This window comes from Malaya genurostris, chromosome 2 (genome assembly GCF_030247185.1).
Source record: "Malaya genurostris strain Urasoe2022 chromosome 2, Malgen_1.1, whole genome shotgun sequence".
Classification (NCBI taxonomy): Eukaryota; Metazoa; Arthropoda; class Insecta; order Diptera; family Culicidae; genus Malaya; species Malaya genurostris.
In genome coordinates, this window is record NC_080571.1 from 291,291,724 (window position 1) to 291,316,330 (window position 24,607).

Sequence of the window (24,607 nt, forward strand, 5' to 3'; positions counted from 1 at the left end):
TAATGTCAGAGACATAACTGGATGTCGTGAATACGAATAAAAATGGCACGATTTCTTTATACTTTCGAATTCGAATGGATAGCTGATCGATTGTGTGAATTGTGAAACAACTTTTGACGTCGATTATCTCATTCCGGATTTGCATATTTCATTGAAAGAAACTATCAAGATGATGTACAGGATTCATTTCTGCCTTTTAGAAGGACCAAATTATGGAATTCTCTACATGGGCAAAATTCCGATTCTAGAAATGAGCAAAACGAGTCATGATTTTGGGGAAAATAATATATTTTCATGTTATGATAATACACCATGATTAAAATTTTTCGGATCATGATCCATTCGGACTGATTTTTATGAAATTTAAACCTAACGCACTTGAAGTTGTTGGGTATAACTTCAGGCGTGTTTCTGCAACGATGGTAATTTTTGCAACATAAATTCAGGCGTTATGTGCATTCTTCAAGTAACGCATTTTCGAACCATGATTAATTTTCGTGGGAGAAGAGTTATTGCTCATGATTTCATAAGTTAAAAGGATTGGTTTCATGATTTTCTAATCATAACAGCAGTAACGGATTTCTTTCCGTGTACGATATTTAGCACAGTTCGGAACATTTATCTCGAACGATTTTCGCACAGCGAAAAGTGCACGAAGCAAATCAAATTATTTCACTAAATTGATGATTTCTACCTTCGATTTGCGAAGGAGTAATCTTAATAGTCCTTTAGATAACATTAAGAGGCATTAGAATAGCTGATTTTATATAATGTTGTTCACTTTTCGTTTCTTCTTTTCTTTCTCTCCAATGCAAACCATCGGCAGCTGATGCAATCGTTCTTGCTTGAATTGAAACTAGCTTTCCGTACAAACCGACACATTCGCTCGCAGTGCCAAATGATGCGAAACTGGTTTAATGCGTCTTCTCGCCTTGACGACCGGAAGGCAAATGAGAACTACCACCTGAGCGTTTGAGGGGTTTAACCACGCGGAAAGGGCGCTCTCCGATGCCGCTGTTTGAATGAATCTTCTCGCCCCGACGTCTGCTTTCATCCAACGCACAAGAAGAAATGATCAATTTTCGACCACGGTTCCCCTTTTATAACGTTCAGTTGAAGATATGTGTCTGACTACCTCAAAATCGTCGTCCTTGCGCGAAAAACCCAAGCGAAAGTAAATAGTTTTCCGCGTTGTTTTCAAATTTTAGGAAAACTTAATTTTTGAGTTGTTTGTGGTTATCGCACACTGTTCAAAATATTACCCTAAATTCCTGATCATATTTTTGATGAAATGGTGAAAGAATTATGTTGCTACCATTAATACAAGTCGAGATATTCACGATTAAGTTCTGCCCATTCTTCCATATGGTTAATTTTGAAAAGGCACCCCATAGTAAAGTAAGTCGTATTCACGACAAAAAATGTTAAAGGCACCAGAAATAGAGTTGCCAATGTTCCAGATTTATCTCATCAGATCTTTAGCCAGATTTTGTAGATTCCACCAGATTTTCAAATTTTCTGCATATGAAATACCAGATTTCAATTTTTGTTTGGAAAAACTCGGAACAAATGGTTCAAACTCGTCAAATAAGTAGAAATTTACTTTCGTTGTCTATAAAGGCATAATTACAAAGTTTTTCTCAAGTAGATTCACACTTTACGTCTGTGTGAGGCTTCCAGTTGTTATGCATGAGATCTTAATTTACTAACGAATCGAAGACGAGATGTAAAGAAGCAAATGGCGGTAAATGAAATCCTTGCATCATCCAAGTCGCCCTTTCGTTCCCATACCCCCTTGTTTCACATCGTTTTCTACAACATTTACTTCTCTATGTTTCTTTAATTCTCTTCGGCAACATCATCATCATCATCATCATCGTCCACGGAAAGCCGCTCCAGTCGATGACCAACATGCCGGGTCTTCGTAGCTTGGGGGTGTTTCCCGCGGACCCACAGGAACAGCTATTGCCGACCACCAATTGGATACTGGATCCTCCAGAGTTTCGGCGATCAGCACACAACAACGTGAACCAAATATACAATGTTATAATTCAAGAAATTATCCTAGTCTAAAGTACTATTAAGAAATGCCCTCGTCATCTTAGAGCTAAGGCAGCGTGCCTTATTAAATATATTGTTAAAATAAAAAAATGCCAGTCGCCCTTCAAATCGAAAAAGTCTCTTATAGTGAGATGATATTGATGAAGTTTGGTCTTCTTAGAAAGCCGCTTCCAACGACCACCGAAATAATATTTTTCTAAAATCGGTCAGAACAAAACCAACTGAATTAATAAAAAAAAGTACTGCCTTTTCTTTCAAATCAATAAACTGAAGCAACTAAATAAAACAAACGATTGGATATTTTTATTATTAATATTATAACAAAAATATATTTCGCCATCTTTTTTGCATAAAACACAAAATAAAACTAACCTCAACATGTAAATGTATAATAGCAATAATAATAAAAATTAAATTATCATGTATCGTGTACGCGTATGGATTAATAATAAAATCAAAAGAGGAGCGGGAAGCTTCCAATTAACATTAAGTGGTTAAAAATAAACTGTGTGTGTGTGTGGGTGTAGGTGTTTGGGGGGGGTGGAGAGGATCCAACGCGTGGTGGTGCCCTGATGTGATCTAATTTTGAAAAACTGCCCGTCAAATTAACCGAAGTACCGAATGCTGGGTGGACACATCTCGAACGCTCGGCCCCCACCCCGCCTTACTTACGCGTCCATTCCACACCACGTCTTCCGCTTCCGTTTATTCCATTTTGTGTAGTATGCAAATTAAATTAGAAGCACACGCAGCAAACGGATCGTGTATTTTAATAGTATGTATCCTTTTGCTCTGTCCGCGCGCGCGCGTGTTTGCCGTTTGTTTACCGCTTTCAGCGAACTTTATCTGACTTCTAGTAGCTTCCAAGTAACTTTACAATTTGAATACAAAATATACAATAGAGTGTGTGTGTGTATGAGAGAAAAAGCCTTTTTCATGTATGTATGTATGTATGTATGGATGTATGTATGTGTGTTTGTGTTTGTGTATGTGTGAGTGAGCTGTCACGAAACAGTTTGCAAAGTTAAGCAATTCGCCAATACTCTTAAACTGATAGTTTCACTTAAATGATCTGAGAGCATCTCGGCTTCGTGTGTTGTGCTAGCCTCAAACACACAAGTAATGATGCTAGTGAAAAAATCTACAAAAAAAATTACACCCTTGTTAGTTAATTTCAAACACTTTTCTCCTGATAAATAGTATTTGCATGGATAAGAGGTACCTACGTAGTTTCACTTTATTTTCTCCTAACTCCCTAAGCTTACGCTCTCATTGATTACCCTTCTCTCGCGCTTCACTCGGACTGAGTCCAATGTTTTTTTTTTTACGTTTTTTCGCTGCTGTTGATTTTTCTTCAATTGTTTTTCATGGGTGACACCTTAATTGCCCCTCCCCAAGTCTGCGAGCCACTAGTACTAGTGTATGGTGGATGTGATTTGAGCAGTCATTCCTCGTCGCAGCAGCAGATAACCGATCGAGGTCGCAATCTCTCAAAAAAGAAAATAATTATCACAGCACACGGTCCTCGTTCGGTATCTGCTTTTTTTTTTTGTTAGTTTGTTTATTCCTTCCTGTAGAGAATCGGCTCCCGGATTTCGGGTGTGCATTTTTTTTTCTCAATTTGCCCAACAGTGACGAGTTCCAACTGTCACACAGTTGCTCCGCAGTGACTAATTCGCTATATCTCGATCGCTCTCGCATTGTAGCTACGTAGGGCACCGAAGCACGGAAACTAACTCAAACAGCGAGGGGTCAGACAGGTGGCGTTGTGAAGGTGATCTCTCTCTCTCTCTCTAACTCTCTATTTCTTTCTCTTTTTTCTAACTTTCCATCCCTGTCTTTTGGGAAGGACCGTTGGCTGAGAAGAGATGGAAAATCCTATCAATCCTATCGTTTGCTTTTAACTCGTGCTCTTCTACACATTAACAAGTTTGTGACATTTTGCTGCAACATTGATTTTTCTGGTTCAATTTCTTGTAATAAATGCGAAACCGTTGATTGATGGGTGTTTTCAAATGTTCGTTTGTTTGTTTTCGTTATTTTTTGTTTTGTTTTGTTTTGTTTTGCATGCTCGCAAGTCTTTGGGATCGAGATCTGCTTGGTCTCGCCTGAATTTACTGTCCTCTAGATTTTCTACGTCCTCAACGAGTGAATAACTTTCTATCATCGAATATGCAACTAGTCTTGTCTGTTTGTTTCTATTTGTTTTTTGCTTTCGAACTAGTATTTGATTCGTCTCTTGCTGGTTTCAATGTTCCAACCGTTCATTGTTTGTTGATTTTTTGGTTAATTTAGATACATGTTTTTTTTTTTGTTTAACACTTTCGTTTTTTCCTTTTATTAGTTTGAACTAACTTTAGAGGTATTTCTATTTTCCTTACTTTGTTTTGTATTTTTACTTTAGCATTTTTCATTTACTTATTTGTTTAAACCTTAGATCAACTTTACTTCTGTATATATATACTTTAAATTATATACTTGGATTACACTTTACAATAACTAATATTTACAGCGCGGTACCATTCTGTTTTTTTTTGTCTCCTCATTATGTTCATATACTTTCATTTCAGGTTGTTATTTATGGTTCCTGGTTCTACCCCACAGTGAACATCACATCGCTTATCATTTCTGTTTTGTTGTTTCCGTTTTTAACTTGTGTGGTTTTTTTTTTTGAATATTTATTCATTTTTTTTTCTTTTCTGTAATATGCCAAATCAAATTGTAACACAACTAGACTGTGTGTACGTAAATGTACAATTTCAATGTTTTTTTTTCTTTTTTTTTAATTTGTCGTAAAATAAAACAAAACGAAAAAACAAAACAACTGGACTAAATTTACAAAACAAAGCTAAATAAATTTATCACTTTAATCCGATAGAAGTTTTTGCAGAAGGAGGGACGAATTTTTCGGGTCACCGACTCGTATTTCCTCCGAAGAATTCTGAAACGAAAACAAAAATAGAACAAGAAAAACTCATTAGATCGGTTTGCTAAAGGCGCTTGACGTTTGACGATGAGCGATCGGTGGATAGACGGGACAAGAAAGAAATAAGGGGTACGGTTCGTTTAGATGAGGTGCTTGATTGTGAATGATGACACCTAGTATTTGACAGTAAACAAATTATTTTTTTTTGACGTGAAAAAATAACTTTAATGATTAGTTTTACTTTTTATCACTACCCAACGAGGAACAGATCAAGATAGAGATGAACAAATGAAACAGCGAGAAAATTAAGATTGGCAAATAAGTTAACGTAGATGAAGAAGATAGAAGCGGGTGGTTGGTTTCAGTGTCATATGCCGTTGAGATGGCACCTGACTCGAGCCCTTCAGGTAAATTAACTCAAATCTTTATATGCAACCCTGGACTTAAGCCCAGACCCAATCGATGTAGGGGAAAGTCTTATAAAGCGCCCCTGCTAGCCAAAATGCCCCCTTTCCTTTCTTAAGCATTAAAGACTTTTCTGAACTAAAGTTTTATCACTAACACTATCTTTTCGTAGGATCTTTCTGCTATGCAAGTTTGGTGGTTGTCGTTTGCAGGAAAGTATGAAAAAACTAAAAATTTCATTTAGCAGCTTTTCGATGTAAAGTTTTGCTTCGACTAAATAGATGTTATATCCGCCATTTCTTTGACATACTGATTATCTCAAAACAATAACTTTATGGACATTTCAAGAAGCATAATGCATCATTGTTGTGGGATGAAATGTCTTTTGTTGTGTGTCATGCCACTGATTTGTTGTTAGACATATTTTACGGCTGCTGGGGCATTATGTCTGAGGCGAGCGAAAAAAACTAAGAATGAGGCCGCTTAGGAAAATGTGGTTATATCAATCAATTCTCATCTTTTCTATTGGAGTCATTGAAAATTATGTTCCTCATCCGTATTGCAATGAAATACTTACATTCTCGAGGAAAATATATCAATACACTTGGAAATATCTCAATGTTTTCTTAAGAGGGGCATATTATAACACTTTACCCTACCTAGAAAAGTTTAGCCCTACTCGACCAGTGAAGTGAATCCTATCCGAATTCGTTCGGGATGGGTTGCGGCATCTTTTTGTGCGTTTTTAAACGTTTTTTTGCGCGATTTTTTTCATTTAAACTTTCAAAGTTATGCGGTACTTCATAAGAATTCTCAAAGTTTTCATGCGAATTTTCGAAGTTTTGCAGTTTTTACTGTCTAGTTTTAGATACTCACGAAACGTCGAGATCTGTCGTTGCTTTAAAAAGAATGTTTTGAGCGATTTGTTTACGATTGTGAATGAGTCAAAAGTTATTCCAGATAGAAGCCGCGAGGAGAGCACACCCACTTTGATAATCCAACGTGAATCGCAAATAAAATTTCAAAAACGTTGAAAATCGTTAAACCAATCGTGTACGATGTGCTCAAACGTTTCAGGGAACGAATGAGCGTGAATCGAAAGACAAATTTACCAAAAACTGACGATTTGGTGGGGAATATGCAGCTGCGGAGCAAAGACCAAGGCGTTCGAAGTTTAAGCACCTTCATTTTGTTTTGATATAGAATTTCATGAAACGTCGAGATCTAGCTGAAAAAATAATTGACTTTTAAGATTTCCGTAATCGAAAAAATAATTTCTATGCTAAATATCTCCAAAAATTTTTTTTGAAAAAATCGACTTTGGCACTTTTTGTTGATGTCAAACGTCTTAGAATTTCATGAAACATCAAAAGAAAAATAGTTTTGAAAAAAATTGACTCATGGACTCGAAAAATTTCCAATGGTGATTTTTCAAGATCGAAACTTTTCAATCTTTGATCGCCGGGTGGGACCGATAAGTGCCGTATACGATTTAGTTTAAATTTTGACGCTTCAGAGGTGCCTTAACTTTTGAACACTACCACTTTACGAAATAAGGGATGGCCACTAAATATTGGTATCCTAAAGTATCAGGTGTACAACTTTGCTTCCGCCGTTTTCCGACAGGTGGCTGTACCGGCTGAGGCTGGTTAAAATACATAGATGATAATGCCTTTAAAGTGAGTGTGTACAGTGCCTAACGAATTGTCATCGCCGTTTCAGTGATAGTTTTTCTTGTTTTCGTATTATTCACGCTCGAAAATGTCTGTTTATGTGCCCAATTCTCGCCATTTGCGGGAAGTTTTACTTTTCTGTCACAATTCGAAAAAAATGCAACTGAAGCGCATCGAATGCTTTCAGAAACTTACGGAGATGCTGCTCTGAGTAAAAGAACGTGTTAGGAGTGGTTTCAACGTTTTAAAAATGGTGATTTCGATGTCGAAGACAAACATGGTGGTAGAAGAGAAAAAAAACCTTTAAAGATGAATAACAATTTACTACGAGCTCTTAAAACCGGGTGAAACCATCATAGGAGATCGCTACCGAACGCAACTGATGCGCCTTAGTCGCGCGCTAAAAGAAAAGCGGCCACAGTATCAAGAGCGACATGACAAAGTCATCCTCCAACACGACAATGCTCGGCCTCACGTCGCAAAAGTGGTCAAAAAGTACCTGGAAACGCTGAAATGGGAAGTCTCGCCCCACCCGCCGTATTCCCCAGATGTCTCCCCTTCTGATTTCCACCTATTCCGTTCGATGGCACACGGCCTGGCAGATCAACATTTTCAATCCTTCGAAGAGTTGGATGGATAGCGTCAAAAAGGACTCCTTTTTTCGAGCCGGGATCCGAAAATTGCCGGAAAGATGGGAGAAAGTTGTCGCTAGCGACGGACAATACTTTGAATAATACATCTGTAAGCATTTTTTCGCAATAAAGCTTTAAATTTTGGAAAAGAACGGAGGAAGCAAAGTTGTACACCTAATACATTACGGCAACAGGAGATTATTTTGTTGTTGTTTTTTTTTTTAAAGACCAGCGTGTTGATTTTTTTCGAAAACAAGCAACGTGAATGGAAATTTGAATATCGCCACTCGCTTGCATATTGAGCAATTTGACGTCTCTGTTATGCACACCGATGCAGTGTATACGAAAAATACGAAAAAACATTCATGAATTTAATTATTATACACTGCGGAAAAAGCGCTTAGAGTTTCATTAGTTTAGAACTTATGAAACAAGCAAAAATCAGTTCACGTAGTCGAAGATTTTCATAAAGTTTTACAATTATCTTAACTGGTCTCTAGGCATTGTATAATTTTTCGTTTCAAATAATCCTTCAATAATTGGCCATGTGCGACTCGATAAAATTCACTGGGTATCTTCGGTAATTTAACGAGAATCGATATTTTTTGAAAACCATAGATTCGTTTTGCACAACTTAGATATGATTATAAGGGTATTTGTGTGGGGTGGATGTAGTAAGGGCCTCTGAAAGGAGCGATGTAATTCATTTAACGACATAACTCCGAAACTAAGAACGGATTGCCACCAAACTTGGCACAGGTACTTTTTGCTCTTCAGTGATAATCATAAGTACATTTGAAAAACTCAAATATGGTCTTGAGAGTATTTGCGAAGGGGTGATATAATTTTCCAAAAAAACGATACTTCTTGCTAAGTACAGATATTATTTGCTCTTTAGATAATTTTGAGACCATTTTTCAGAGGAGCGAGGGAGAGGGTGAATAAATTAAGGGTCTCATCCAAGGACGGTGGGGAGAGGGGGGGGGGGGGTTGGAGAGTTCTAAAAAGGGTAAAATTTATATTATTTGTTGAAAAACAAGGGGTTCCCCCGATTTAGACTTGAAGCAGGGGGTATTGAAAATATTTTTTTTATCCCATTTTGTGTAAAACGTTCTAAATAGTATTGCTAATGTTAATTTGAATGCAACGCATTTTTTTTTTAAATATCAAAAGATCTGGTTCCATTTTGCCGGCGAATTAAATAAACTACGGCAAAATCTAATCTTTATCTGCCTATGAACGGTAGTGTATGTAAGTTTCAGCATAACTACGAAACAATTAAACGAATCGCCATCAAGTTTGGCACATGTATCGAAGGTGGAAATCGATATTTTTTAAGAGCACAGATACATTCTACACTACTCATAGGTATTTATAAGAGTAACCATAGAGGAGAGCTTAAGTTAGCTCACTAAAAATGGTGATTTCAATATAAAATTTATTCACCGAGAAGCGATGGTTCGTAACAAATACCACTTACCACTTTTATATCAAAGGAGATTATTAAATTATTTTAAGGGAGAGGAAGTTTAGCAAGGTCCCCAAACATGGGAAGTGTAAGGTAAAATTGGTAGGATTCCACGAAAAACACAAAACTGGCCCGATTTGACGAGAACGCCGTGAAAATTATGATTGTTATGAGATTTTATGTGGTGTTTCACTCCGTTCAGAGTATTTCGATGCACAGGACAATTTCTAGAATCGTTTTGCAGTCTGGCCTTCACGAAGCATTTCCGAGCAACCAGTGGCGTCTCGTGACAAAATTGACTAGTTGTGCACTGCTTATGTGGTACAAAATCAGATGTAACAGTTCGTTGTAAGTGAAAATTAAAGATTGAGGAATAGAGATTCGCTTGTGTTTTTCAATACATTGAGATAACGATATACTTTCGGGTGGGATTTTTTATTAAGCAAACAAATCTCAAAGCAGATCTAAGTAATTCTTCCTCTTCTTGAATCTGTGCAGTAACTCATGTGCACGGAAAATACACTAACACAGCGACAACAGATACTTGAAATTTTTTGTCTGTTGTATATGAGATGCGTGTAAATACACACAATTTCGGTGCGATATAACCGGATTTCATCGAATGAATAAAGATCTCAAAAAATTAATTGAATTTGGATTGGGTTGGGAACGCAGCTCATCCCTTCAATTCGACCGGTTGTGCAGTGCACGAGGTGCACTTCGGGACGAGACGCCACTGCGAGCAACGTTTCGGTAATTCCGGGCTACAGCCGAAAGCAGATTTTTTTCGGAATTAATTTGAATTAATTTATTATACAAACCACCAACGAATAATACAAGGTGAGATGAAAAAACTGCAACCAACTTCAGACTGCTGTCATTTCTAAACCGCTCGTCCCACAGCTGTCAGATTTATTCTAGTGACAGCTCATTATATTATTTACAAGCGCACAAAAGCATTTTGGTGGGAATTTTTCAGAAAAAAAGTTATTTGTGATGGAATTCAAGTGTGATAGTGTGATTGCTTTGCATTTGGCTGGAAAACCACAAGTGGCTATCGTTAGAGCCCTCCAGCATTTAAAAGTGAATAAACCTTTTGTGTCTCGTACCATCGCTCGTTACCGTGATACTGGTAGCGTAGCCCGACGTCAAGGAAATGGACGAAAAAAAACAGCAACATCGGCAGAAATGGTTCGAAAAGTGAAGAAGCGAATTGAACGAAATCCGCGTCGCAGTGGCCGAAAAATGGCTCGTGAGCTGAACATATCGCAATATGCCATTCGGCAAATATTGAAAAATGAGCTTGGACTAAAGCCATTGAAGTTCCAAAAAGTGCAAGATCTTACTGATGCGCAAAAAAAAGTTAGACTCGAAAAAGCTAAAGAGTTGCTTCGCTTGGCCGAAAGTGGTGAACTGCCGAATTTGGTTTTCTCCGGTGAGAAACCATTCGTTATCCAGCAGTTTGTAAACAAACAAAATGATCGTGTTTACTTGCCAGAGAGGTCAGCTGAAAATTTGCAACTTCGGTTGGCCACCAGAACTCAAAAGCCGGCCATGGTGATGGTGTGGGCCGCCATAACAGCCGATGGTCGCTCGCCGCTCGTATTCATCGACCGTGGGGTCAAAATAAATGCGCAAATCTATCGCGAAAATATTTTGGAGGGAGTTCTGAAGCACTGGGCACGCAAACATTTCGGCCGCAGACCTTGGACATTCCAACAGGACTCAGCACCATCGCACTCAGCACGCGCCACCCAAGAATGGTTAAGAAATGAGGTTCCTCGCTTCATTTCCACCGCACAATGGCCACCAAAATCTCCGGATGCCAATCCGTTGGACTATTGTGCCTGGGGTATTTTGGAAAGCAAGGTTGGCACTAAAAAATACCAAAGTGTCGATCATCTCAAGCAAGCGCTTCGCCGAGAATGGGACAAAATACCGCAGAGCCACTTTCGGGCAGCGTGTGATGGTTTCATTGGCCGTTTGAAGGCCATAGTTCGTGCCAAAGGTGGCCAATTCGAACAAATCTAAACCGATTCTCAAATTTGATGTTATTTCCGACATTTTTTGCTTTCATTCAATAAAATTTAAAAAAAAATGAAAAAATTATGGCGTTTTACTTTGTTGCAGTTTTTTCATCTCACCTTGTATGTTAAAGTATTTTGGAGTTTGTGCTGAAACATAAGCTCAATTTCTACACATCTCTACTAATGCGCAACAGACAGAGAGAAAAGTTGAAAATGCATGAAACAGCGAATAATGAAAATTTTGCGAGAAGGTATCGCCCAGAGGAAGGGCTCGAACCTCCCCTCTTCTTAGTTGGCCGTGCGTCTCCCCGGAAAGGAAAAGGGTGAAGGTTCGAGTCCTTCCTCTGGGCGATTATTTTTAACTATTTCATGCATTTCCAACTTTTTTCTCTGTCTGTTGCGCATTAGTAGTGGTGTGTATAAAATGATACTTCAAAGCGAAAATATTTTTATCTAGATAAATTTCCGTTTCGGGCCACAGTGGTTCGGCGAGAACGTCACACACACAAAGCACATTGATCAAATAGGTGTTGTTTTATCGAAGGTAGACTAAGCCCATCCACTGATCCGCCCTACAATCCTCAGCAAGGTAATAGAATCGTTCCTCCACAGAACCGCATACAGCGTCGTCGTTTCACCCTTGGCAGCGCGAAAAAGCTCTCTTTAAAAATTTGCGTCACGAAATATCTACTTGGTAAAAGGCGGTGCTAACGAAAGCAAAAGTAAAATAATGTACTATTACTGCTTAGCATCAAAATAAGTTATTATTCAGTTCGTGCTCGCATCTCATCCGACACAGTCGAAAATTTCCTACGGTCGAGACGACAGACAATACAGTGCATTGAACAATAGAGTGTATGAAATGGGCAAATACGATTTAACAAAGCCTGAAACTTGGCCTACAAGACCAAATTCAATTTGTATTGATTTCAAGCGCTGCAAAGTTAGACCAGCAGCAACCGAAATTGAAATCTTGCTTAATGCATCTAAACGTTAATGATGTAAGTGAAATTCAATTCAACAAGCCGTCCAACTGTGTGTACATTGTGTTCAAACGCGAAAGATATGCAATTACATTTGCTTCGGTTAAAAACGGGGTGCACAGTGTTTATCATGACAATGTTAAATATGAAATCCCGGTGTACATGGTGGACAATGCCATAGAAGTACGCGTGCATGACCTTCCCCGCAGACCAGCGATCAGTTCGTTCGGGAAAGTATGTAGCAGTACGTTGAAGTTCTTTCCATCGAAAGAGAAGTATGGCGGAATTTTTTTCCGGGTATCCGGAATGGCGTACGAATGGTACGTATGCATCTACGTAAAGCAATTCCATCTTACATCATTTGTGATCAACACGGGATACATCCGTGTAAAACGCTGATTACGTATGAAAATCAACTGGTTACATGTCAGTTTTGAGAACAACCTGCACACTACGGCAAACATTGCACGGAAACTGCGAAAAGGACATCTTCAAACAAAAACAAGGAAAACCGCTCAACAACGGCAACATGTAAGCGCAGTACTTCTGTTTCACCATTTTTATCCAGTTTTAACCAGTAACTGCAACAAACGTACAACAAGGCGCGTCTACAGCAACTAACGATGAGCCCAATACTGCGAATTACAAGGGAAACGAAGAAAAAACGGAAACCAGCAACGATACCACCGATGCGGCAATGGATGACGAGACGAGCCACGAACAAAGTGCCCCTCAATCATCGTAAGATAAAAATTGAAGCTCCTTTCCCCCTAGAAAAAGGGCGACAACGAGATCCAATGCACAGTGGTCCGAAACGGGAAATTAGCGTGACAAAAATATTTTCACAATTAAATATTAGTTTTTTGTAGTTGGTGTCTTCACAAAAGTTGTTTGTAATCAAATGGCGCTCCTTTTGATGGAAAAAGTTACTAGGGTGGTCCTTATTTAGATTGAAATCCGAAATCTAACTTTCTTAATTGAGCTCAAAAAAGAATTCGTTGTACAATAAAGTTATAGAAAAATTTATTTTGAGAAACTTTGTTGAAAAAAGCACCTCTCTAGCTCTTTATTCGATCGAGTTACATAAATTTTCTCGAGTAAAAGTAGGATGATTCCCAAAAAATCACTTTTTTTATTCTAACTTTTTTGTGAAACGTTCTATCGAAAAGTTGTCTTTAGAAGAGTTGTTGAACTAATCATTGCGCACAATTTGGCTCAACCAAAGCTTTTTCATATGAGCTACCAGTAAAAAGTTATGATTGTTTTTTCATCAAAAACTAGTCAAGCTTTAAATATCAATATTCATTATATGCCAGATCGATAAAAATTGACCCTATGCGGTTCCTAAAAAGTCATAATATAAGCAAAAATTTGAGAGAAAATTAGAAGGGTGTTATTTTTTTAACTTATTTCAATTAGTTTTAAAAATACCTTTAAAAAACTCAATGTTTTTGTTTTTTGTTAGTTTTAAAAATACCTTCAAAAAACTCAATGTTTTTGAGTTTTTTGAAGGTATTTTCAAAACTAATTGAAATAAGTTAAAAAAATAACACCCTTCTGGAAATGTATTTTCAAAATTAGTGTTCAATGAAAACTGTTTATAGAGCACTTCGTGAATTTTATAGTGCACACAAAATCTGAGACCGTCTGAGACCACCATAAAGAACGTAGTTACCAAATGTCGGTCTACACACAGTTCGAAAAAATGATTGTGATTTTACATCTTTCAAGATGCACATAAATGGAGCGTCGAATTTCACACAAATTTTTATTCAAGAACATGTAAAATGGTGTGATTTAAAAATTATATGGCTTGAATTCGAACGAAATAAAAAACAAATGATCGTTAGCAGTTGCGAGACTTGAACCGAGAAACATTAGATCACAAGCACATCGGTTACTCGACTGAACCGCAGAGCTCATATCTTTTCATTGAATAATTGATACATATAAATCCATACAGCGGCACTTGGTAGCCGAGTGCAAATTACATTCGGAGCATGTAAAATTCTCTTCGAGTGGAACATTGCGTCATTTGAAAAATTAAGTAGTGGTGAATTGTATCGTTTGTAGAATTCTGTCACCTGTAAAATTCAGAATTTTTTTCTGTGAATTCACTCTTTTGGATGCCAAGCTATCGACAAGAATCAGGTCCCGATAAATGTACTGTTTGGTGCGGTCAATGGGTTGGTGAAATCATCGGTTCTTATTTCTTTAAAAATGAGGTAGGACGACGCGTTACCGTGAATGGAAATCGATACAGAACCATGATCAATCAATTTTTGTTGCCAAATCTTTAAAATATGGATGTGGACGAAATGTGGTTTAAAAGGATGGTGCAACGATTGATGCGTCGGAAACCAATATCCAACCTGTCATTGCTGAAATGCGCCCTCAAATGCTTGAAAAAGTGATCGAAGATTGGACCTCCAGGATGCCCGAAATCATTTTTAAATGCTTAATACCAAGAAATTATTTACCAAATAAAAAAGAATTTGGCCATTTCATAATTTGGAATGAGTTTGTTTTTAAATTTGAAATTTGCAAGCTCCTCAAAAACACCCTCTAGAATTGAATCGATACAACGGAGATTCATTCGTTTCACTCTTCACCACCTAGTTGGGAACAACTTTCATCAGCTTCCAACTTATTATAGGGGAGGGAGCGTAGCAATTGTCATAAACATGGGGGGGGGGGCATAATTCCGAAACTACTGAACGGATTGCTATCAAACTTGGCACATGTACTTCTTGTTTCTCAGAGATGGTCATAAGCGTATTTTTATGGGAGGAGGGAGCGTAGCAAGTGTCAATAGCATTGGGGAGTCATGAAAAATTCATAGAACTTGACGAGAATTGATACGTTTTTAAGACCATAGAGACATTTTGCATACCTTAGATATGACTATATGTAGGGTGAATGTAACCAGTGCCTTTAATAAGGGGGGAGGTAGGGGTCATATTTGTAACGGCATAACTCTGAAACTACTGAACGGATTGCTATCAAACTTGCTACAGATACTTCTTGCTGAACATTTTCAGGGGGGAGAGTGTGTAGCAAGTGCCTTTAACATGGAAGAGGGAAATTATCATTTTTGTATATTATAAAGAGAATCGATAATTTTTGATGACCATCTATACTTTTCGAAAAACTCAAATATAGTCTTAAGGGTATTTGAGGGGAGTTGATATAATGAGTTCTCTAAAAAAGAAGGTTCAATGTAAAGTCGATTGAATTTTCAAAAAAACGATACAGTACAGATATTATTTGCACTTCAGTTGAACCTAAGAGCATTTTTAAGGAGGGAGAGAGGGTGGTTGTTAACTCCGAAACAACTCAATAGATTACCACACCTCACACCTAACTTGGCTCAAGCTATTATTGCTGCTGATATGTTGCTATAAGGATATTTAAAGGAGGGAAGTGTAGTGAACGATTCCTAACAGGGGGAATTGGAGGCAAAATGTTTCGAATTTTTCAAAAATAGACATTTTCTAACAGGCACAGATATTTATAACAAAGTAAAGAGGATCGATATAACAACTCATTTAATTATTCCCAAACTTGGTACAGGTACTTTTGCAATTCAGAGGTTATAAAGGTATTTTTTTATTTTTCTCCACGAGTTTAGATATTCATTGCAAAGGTGATCAAAAGAAGGAAATTTGTAGAAAGTACCTCTAAAAAGGGGTGTTTATTGTGATTTTTTTTTTCTTATTTGTCGAAAATCAAGAGGGGGAGGGGGCGGCTTGGCTGATTTAGACGGCAAGGAGGGGGTTTTGAACACCAATTTTCATCAGCCATTTTTTGTAAAACTAGAGAGGGAATTTCAAGGTCGTGCTAGAAAGTATTGCTATTGTTAATTTGAATGCAACGCAAAATGTACCAAAGGTGTGAATCGATACTTTATGACGAGCTCAGATACTTTCTACACTACTTAGAGGTGAATATAAGAAAACTCATGGAGGAGAGTTGTAGTAAGTTCACTGAAAAGGGAAGCTCAGTATAAAATTTATTAGACGAGAAATGATGTTTCTTGACAAATACAGATATTATTTTTGTATCAAAGGAGATTATTATGTTATTTCAGGAGATAGGGAGTGTAGCAAGTGGCCCAAACATGCGAAATGTAAGGTAAAATTGATCGGATTTCACCAAAAATATAAAAACTGACCCGATTTGACGAGAATGCTGTCAAATTGCTGTGATCTGAGATGGGACACTGCCCGTGCGTAATCTGAACATGTACGGAGTATTGTTCAATCGGATTGCGGGGTTTAGCTACATTCAGAGTATTTCGATAGGCAGGACAATTTTTAGAATCGTTTTGCGGCCTTGCCTTCACGAAACATTTCCGAGCAACGCCGGGTAATTCAGCTAGTTATATTATATTATTAAATTAAAAAACACGGACACTCAACTCAGCACGTGAGCTAGCACATGAGTTAGCTCACGAGCTAGCTCCCCATTCCAGCTCATGAGCCAGCAGATGAGCCAGCATGGCGAGCTGGTTCTTCGAAGCATACGACTCTCGATCTAGTAGCAACACGGCACACGAGCGTGTGCTTCAGACTCCGTATGCGTGTTTTTGGCTATCACTACTTTGACCAATAGGATTGATTTAGAAAATAAAATAACTGTTCTTCTTTGCATAAAATCACGTTTAACGGCATTACTTAACAAAAAACTGAGTTCCTAAAATTTCGTGTCTAAATATCACGAGAATGGTTACTTCTAGAAGAATTTCATCGTATCTCCAAAATCGATTTTTGTCCTGGCGACACCTTTCGGAGCAATAACCACTTTTCCACGGTCAGCTCAGCTCCTTATACTAACATCTCAATCGAGATTTGGACCCACCCGAAATACAGTTTATTTCGAAAAACGGAAAACATAACACTACTGCGGGAAGGGGAATATGATTCAGGAGCACAAATTCGAGCAAATTTCGTGACACACTAATTGATGTGAGGGGGGGAGGGGGGTGTAGCGATTTGGGTGCGGTTCATGAATTGCCAATTTCTTACCCTCTTAATAGGGTTGTCATTTTCGTCGGCTACCGACGGCCATTGGTTAGAGGTTACTAATTTACTATCTAGAACGGTTCCGCCAATATCCACTAAAATACGCGAGTGGGATTTCGTTTGTGAAATTTTTTTTTTTGTTATTTGAATTCCGTGTTGTGTTCGGAGGGAACACGGTAGCGAACAAAGTCGAGAAACGGAGAGGAAGAAAGAAGAGAAAGAAAACACCAAATTAGGGATTAAACGGTTAGTGGGTGCATATCTGGAGAATCGGTTTGTAGGTCCGATTGCGTTTTTGGCCTGTTAGTAAAGGTGGGTGGGTGATTTTCAGTGTACAGTTTTGTTGGGTGAGAGTAGTTTTCAAGTGTGTTGTTGCACAACAGAGTCGTGGGTTTATTTTTTTGATGACGACTAACAAACACTAACCTTTCGGCGCGAGGTGAAAATTGAATAGCATTGACGGATCCATGTCGCCTGGTGTGTTGAGTAACGATGACGTACCTGGTAACTGTGATGTCTGCATACCGTCCGTGTTGCCAGAATTGCTTCCATTTGCTCCACCTCCACCTCCTCCTCCTCCTGCTCCACCTCCGCTGCCACCACCACCACCAACACCGCCACCACTACTAACTAAACTTCCTGTTATGCTTCCCATGCCGGGACTGAGTACGGAACCATTGTTGTTACCGACGGTTCCGGCCCCACTGTGTGCACTTCCAGGTCCCTGTATGCCCCCACCACCACCACCACCGCCGGCGGTTACCATAGGCGACATTCCAATCGGACTTTGCGGTGTTCGCAGGCCGCCCGTTCCGCCAACACCGCCACTTGCTGCGTTCTGTGCTCTTCCACTAACCACCGCCCTGAGCTCCTGCCGAACCAGTTCCGACGAGTTCAGCCCACCGTTGGCACCTGAAACAAGAGCAAAAGTCGGGGGTTTTCTTCTAGCTGTGCACAAAATTTCCATAGCTCAGAGGAGCAAACCGCCAATGGATGAATCAATGGTCACTTATTTACAGGCGGATGGGTTAGAGAAGGCAGTAGAAACGGGTGAAGATGGAAGAATGGATGTGTTTATATACAAAAGCAGTAGTTAGTTCCTGACAATTTTGAAATCCCCAACATGATGGATATAGAATGCACAGGGGATGCGACGGCCAAATTGTTCCCTATGTTCCTTTTCTTGTGCACCCAAAAAGCAGGTCACCGTCGGGTGTACCCTCAGCACAACAAACGAGGTGGGGAGGGAAGGTTAACAGAAACACATATAAACAGAGAAGGAGGTACAGCACATATACAGAGTAGTAGTTTGTTTTTGTGTTCATATTTGGTGGAGATGATTGGATGAATGACGAATTTCGTATAGAGCAAATCTGTCAATGCATTTTTGATGGACTATGGAACAGTGCAATCGGTGGGCTCGAGCAACAACGTATAAACACGAAATGATATGCGTTTGGGTCTCTGATGGGATTTCTATAGATGTGTGCGTGTGCGAATTTCTTGTGTGTGTGTGATGTGTTTTGTGTTCCGTTGGGTGGGGTGCTGCTTACCAGTTTGACTGCGATTGAAGAAATCGCCTGGTGAGCCTGCAGAGTGCTGCTGCATGGCGGCATTGTTGAACATCATCCCATAGCCACTAGCGTCCGGACCGGGTCCATGTCCACCGTACGAGGGACGTGGCGATCCTGTGTAGTGGGAAACAGCCGGTTTAGACCTTAGATGTGTCTTTGTGAATAATTTTCCCCTTCCCATCGATGGGAGGGATGTGTAAAGTGTGTGACTACTGAAACGCACTCAATGTTCTCCCTAAAACAATGGTGAAACGATCGACAAAAGGTGGGACACGCGTACCCACAGTGTTTGAAATAAAATTTGCAAAATTTGGCCAATTTGTACGTGGTTTGAAGGTTTCGCGGGAAACCTCCGTTCAACATCATTCAGTTAAGCTAATCGGTTGCGGATTATCATTCCCAGAAGCGTGGATTGGAAGCATCTGTATTAGGATTATCGGCTCGGACGGTGTCAAACAACTCACCTGGCAAATGCTGGGTGGCCTGCGGAGGAACACTTCCCTGTCTTTGGAGTCTCATTTGTTGGCTAGCATAGACGGGATTACCGAAGTTAGGCCCTGATGAGGTATTGGCTTGTGAGGGACTCGGTGGACCGGGAAATCCTCCATCTACTGTTGCACCGAACGAACCTTGTCGCGGTGTTCCGGGAGAATTCAGCGAACGCTGTCTTTGAGGTGCCACGAACTGTCGGTTGGCTGCATTTGGATTGAATCCTGGCACCGTCTACAAAAACCAGTTAATATTAATATTAATAAGCAATTCAATTTCCAGCAAACAAATCTTACCGATAGTTGAGCATTGAGCATTGGATTTTGCTGCTGGATTGAAAGGCGGGCGTTTGCACTCTGCTGCCATTGCTGCTGCTGCTGTTGCTGCTGCTGAATGGCAACTGGGTTGGATTGTGTCACCTGTTGGGCACTGCTGAAGGGAGGCTGTCGAGGCGAAAGTTGCTGGTTTCCGGAATTACTATGCTGGAAACTAGCGACCATTTGCTGCTGCTGTTGCGGTGACATCCGATGGACCGGATTATTGTTGAACGGGTTACCTTGAAAAGCTATAACGATTCGCTTGTCAGTTCGGTGCGCTGGGAAACGGAAGCGAGGCACATGCCATAATACCAACCTGCCTGCTGTGGACTGAGCTGAGTTCGTTGGTTTGGACTCAACTGCTGTTGCATCAATTGCCCCGGCGAAAAACCGGGACTGAGCTGGGGATCCGGCACGACACTGTTCGCACGGGTCAGCGAAACGTTCGGGGCCACGGTGTTATTCAGCAGCGATTCGATGTTCTGCATGCCCGGTGTTAATCCAACTGTGAACGAAAGAAAATGAAAACATGAAACTAGATGAAGTTAAAAAATATACATAAAATTCTTGTCCACACAAACGTCAACTTGTATACGTAGTAGGCGAACAATCGAATAACGACAATGTCATTTGATTTGACCCTACAGTAGGCGTCATTGAATACCTGTAGCAGACAGGGATGACAAACTGCAAAGAAGACCCATCGTAGGGCCCAAGAGCAAAACTCGGGATGGGTAGAGGCCTTACAAATCTCATAGAAAAACAGTCGATTTCGAGTCGCTCAATAACGTACATTCTCATTCTTTCAGTCGTAGACCACGCGAGTCTCCGCTGTATACAGAAGGCGTCTCCATTCAACTCGATTCATGGCTGTTCGCCGCCAGCCTCGGTAGCTGCGGAGGGGCCGCAGGTCGTCCTCAATTTGATCGATCCATCTTGCCCGTTGCGCACCTCTTCTTCTTATACTGGTCGGATCATTATCGAGGATCATTTTAACCGGGTTGTTCTCCGACATTCTAACACCCGACCTTGGCCGTTTGGACGAAGGCTGGTCCTCCCAGCAACTGGTGCAGTTCATGGTTCATTCGCCTTCTCCACGTACCGTCTTTCATCCGCACTCCGCCAAAGATGGTTCGCAACACCTTCCGTTTAAAAACACCCAGTGCGCGTTGATCCTCCGCAAGCATTTTCCAGGACTCGTGCTCGTTGAGGATAACCGGTCTAATCAGCGTTTTGTAGATAGCTAACTTCGTACGACGGCGAATTTTGCTCGATCGAAGCGTCTTGCGCTTTTTCCTACGGGATACCGAGTTTAATCTGTTCCGCGCGTGTCTTTATCACTCCTCGTTTGCTCTCGTCCGATGTTGCAGCTTGCTCGCCCAAGCTGCATTCTTCTCGGCCACTACCCGGGTAGGTGTAAATAGTAAACAAAGGTCAAAATAATAACAAATTTTACCATCATATCTTGGCTTGATGTCTCTGTGTTGTCAGAGTGATACTTGATATTCTCGTGATATTTCATCAAGGGATCAAGACATTGTACAATATCTGTTCAACATCAAAATTAGTTATAATATCTTATTTCGTTATTGATGAACTATTTCAATTTCATTAACTAAATTGACCCAGTAGTTTTATCTTCAAATAAAATACCATTTAATAAACTGCATCAGAATTTGATAAGAGAAATACTTAAGATATTACTCTATTCTAAATGCTAGAATATAAAATAATGAACAAATTCATCTTCTATAAATATTTTGTTCTTGGTTTGATATTACAATGACAGAATTTTTTATTTTGTTGCTATTTTCTCATGCAGACTTTGTTATGATTTTTGATATTTTAACTCTTATTTCAAACTAAATAATGTTAATTTCTACCATTGAGATGTTTGATTTTAATGACAGAATTTGGTATTGGTTTGCAAATCACTTCTACCCGGGTAACTGTTCACATTCGTCGTCGAACCAGTCGTTCCTTATGTTCGGAGCCGCCGTATCTAGCGTTGCTGACTATTACAGAATGGATGTCTCTCCAGCTATCTTCAAGAGTAGCTGCACCAAGCTGCTCTTCCATTGTTAGTGCCACTGCCAACTGCTGCGTGCAATTTTGAGCTACTCCAGCATCCCGGATCCGCTCGATGTTAAACGGCGATGTTCGGATTCGACGTTTGGTACCCACTGTCGAAAGTTTTGAGCGCATGCATACTGCAACCAAGTAGTGGTTCGAATCTATATTCGCACTGCGGTAGGTGCGAACATTGTTGATGTCCGAGAAAAAGTTTCCGTCGATCAAAACGTGGTCGATTTGGTTTTCGGTCTGTTGGTCAGGTAATCTCCAGGCAGCTTTGTGGATATCCTTGCGAGGAAAGAAGGTGCTTCTGACTACCATTCCTCGGGAGGCCGCAAAGTTGACACACCGTTGGCCGTTGTTATTCGATGCGGCATGCAGGCTGTTCGGCCAGATTACCGGTCGGTACATTGCCTCGCTTCCTACCTGGGCATTCATGTCACCGATGACAATTTTTACGTCCCTGCGTGGGCAGCCGTCATAGGCTTGTTCCAGTTGCACGTAGAACATCATCGGGTCTCCTTTCGTGTGGGCAGTGCACGTTAGTGATGCTGCAATTGAAAAAACGTCCCTAACGCAGGCATGTCCAAACACTGTACTGAACTGCATGCTTCATATACCCACCGCCACCGCGTGTATTGAGAATGCCATTGCGTGCCAGTGCACAAAGAGAAACACGAAACGCAATATCCGAAGCCACGGTGCTCGTGGCGCTGTTTTATTTTCGGCACTGGCCTTTCAAGCTTCGGCATACACCGAAACCGCGTGTTTTCAGTTTCGTTAAACACCGGATCCGAGTGTTTTGAATTTCGCGAAGGCACCAAAGAGCACCTATGCGTTGGTTATATTGTCAATCAATTGAATTCAATCAGACGCGAATAGATGAAAAAAGAATTAATCATTCAAACGCATTTTTCGTCATACCGTGGCACTATAGGCGCTTTAGTACAAGCAACGTATAAGGCAAAATCGGAAACACTCGGCTTCGGTGTTTGCCGAAGTCAGGAACACTCGACCTCAGTACTGTCAGAAAATCCAATCACCGTTGTTTCTACTGCGTTCGGTGTTTGTTTTTCAACACGGGCACGAAGCGCAGCATTCAATACTCCTGGTGGTGTGCTCACGAGTGAAGGTGAGTACCGTGCAGAACGGATCCGTGTTTTTGCCATCCCTACCTTAACGACGTCGAAGTTTCGAGGATTTAATTCGTTGTATATTATCCTGTCGCAGCCGGCGAAACCTAGCGACTTGCAGTTCCATGTTCCAAGTTTCCAATCCTAGTCCTTATTTCGTCGGGTGGGTCTATGCCGATTGTTCCGGCTCGTAATCTCTCCTGTATTATTCGCAATAAATATTTTACGGATGGCTTATTAGACCTACGCCAACCCTCTGTCTCGCCGGAGCATCATCGTTCTTGCTCTGTTTAACGTCCCAACTAGCACTAGGATGAGATTGCCACCATGAATTTAGCTTGACATGATACAACATTTCATACTCAGCCGCTGGATACCAGAACAGACGCTGTTTGAAGCCGCTCTTAACATGGAGTACAGGCGCTCCGACATTCTCCTAAGATAACGTACTACCGAGGAATACGCGCATCACAAAGAGTCACTTGAGCGACTTTTGAAAATGGATCATGGGCCGAAAACAAGACCATCAATAAATAGCATTGCAGAGACCGTACAAGGGGATCGGAAAGCTGTAGAATAGCTGTAGACATCAGATCGATTAATATATCGAAAATGAGAGAGGTGAAGAGAGGTCTCCGAAGGGAGGGACAAAGGATTCGTCCTACGTCTTCGAACGAGGTAAAAAAATCCGTTTTATCATGGGTATGATTGAAAAATTCATGGTCATTCATTCATTCATGGTTCAAGTCATGGCAATTTGTTATGATTTTTTTGACGTGGGACTACATCCTTTTTTTCGATATAGAGATGCGACTTCATAACACGGAGAATAAAACCAAACCACAAAAAGTGGTCGGGTTTTGAACATCTACAGCTTAATCAATTTTAAACAGATTATCGATATCATTACACCTGTCTGTTGAAATCCATAAAAGGAAAGTCAAACTCCATAAAAGGAATACAACAACAAATATATGGAAATATTTCTATGCATCAACCGATTCGAGTAGATAAGACTATATATTTTAGACCAAAGATAAACTCAAGATTACAATGTCCCATACGATTCATTGAAAAGTGTTGGGCCAGTAATCGTGAACCAGTTGGTTCAGTAATAATGTAATTTTATTAACCCTCCGTTAATAAGCGTCGACTAGTTCCGACAAAATGCCATGGAAACAATACAAGTTAGAAAGGAATCAAATATTTGTTTACATACAGCACATAATGATTTCATTCCACAACTGACTTTAATGCTTCATGGAATGAGGCAATAACAAACTAAATAAATTCTAGGCAATGGTTCTAAGTAGTTTTTACTTTCTTATTGTAATAATCACTGGATATAATGCAAAATTGTTCAGTTTCGTTCATATTGTAATGTATTATTTTTCCAAACATAAACAATCATTGTCATAGTTACGACGCATCTAGCGATCAGACGCTTGTTGTTTTGCTTCAAAATACTGAAACTGACAGTGGACCGAGCTCATTGAGGGATCCTATTCAAATTTTACATAAGAAATCGCAGACTATTCGATCTTGAGTTTATCTTTGTTTTAGACAATTGATGGTCGCAAAAAACACAAATCCCAATACTTCTAGGTCCCATACAAACACATCGCTATTATTTGGTTCAATGAATGATCAGTTTAGCCTAGCCGACGACACGACCAGACACTCCGAAGAAAAATTACCATTAAAATTGTTCGTTGACGATTTACCGTCAGTAACCATTAATTTAGCGACCCCTTGATAACGGTGAAAATAATTTTATCAGGCAACACTGTTTAAGTTGCTACGAGCTAGTTACCAAGGCATC

The 24,607-nt window shown here is 39.9% G+C and overlaps 1 protein-coding gene across 3 annotated transcripts in view; it reads right to left on the minus strand.

Annotated features, from left to right (window-relative positions):
- Window positions 1–2,342: 2,342 nt before the first annotated feature.
- Window positions 2,343–24,607, minus strand: part of LOC131430572 (nuclear receptor coactivator 2) — a 475,967-nt gene continuing 453,702 nt past the window's right edge. For all 3 annotated transcript variants that reach the window (XM_058595643.1, XM_058595644.1, XM_058595642.1), the window contains 7 exons: window positions 19,896–20,084; window positions 19,559–19,827; window positions 19,238–19,496; window positions 18,753–18,887; window positions 17,626–18,111; window positions 17,203–17,294; window positions 2,343–5,002 (listed from right to left, as the gene is read on the minus strand). In XM_058595643.1, the coding sequence (XP_058451626.1) occupies window positions 4,928–5,002; window positions 17,203–17,294; window positions 17,626–18,111; window positions 18,753–18,887; window positions 19,238–19,496; window positions 19,559–19,827; window positions 19,896–20,084 (1,505 nt within the window). In that variant the 3' untranslated portion in view covers window positions 2,343–4,927. The remainder of the gene's footprint in view (window positions 5,003–17,202; window positions 17,295–17,625; window positions 18,112–18,752; window positions 18,888–19,237; window positions 19,497–19,558; window positions 19,828–19,895; window positions 20,085–24,607) is intronic.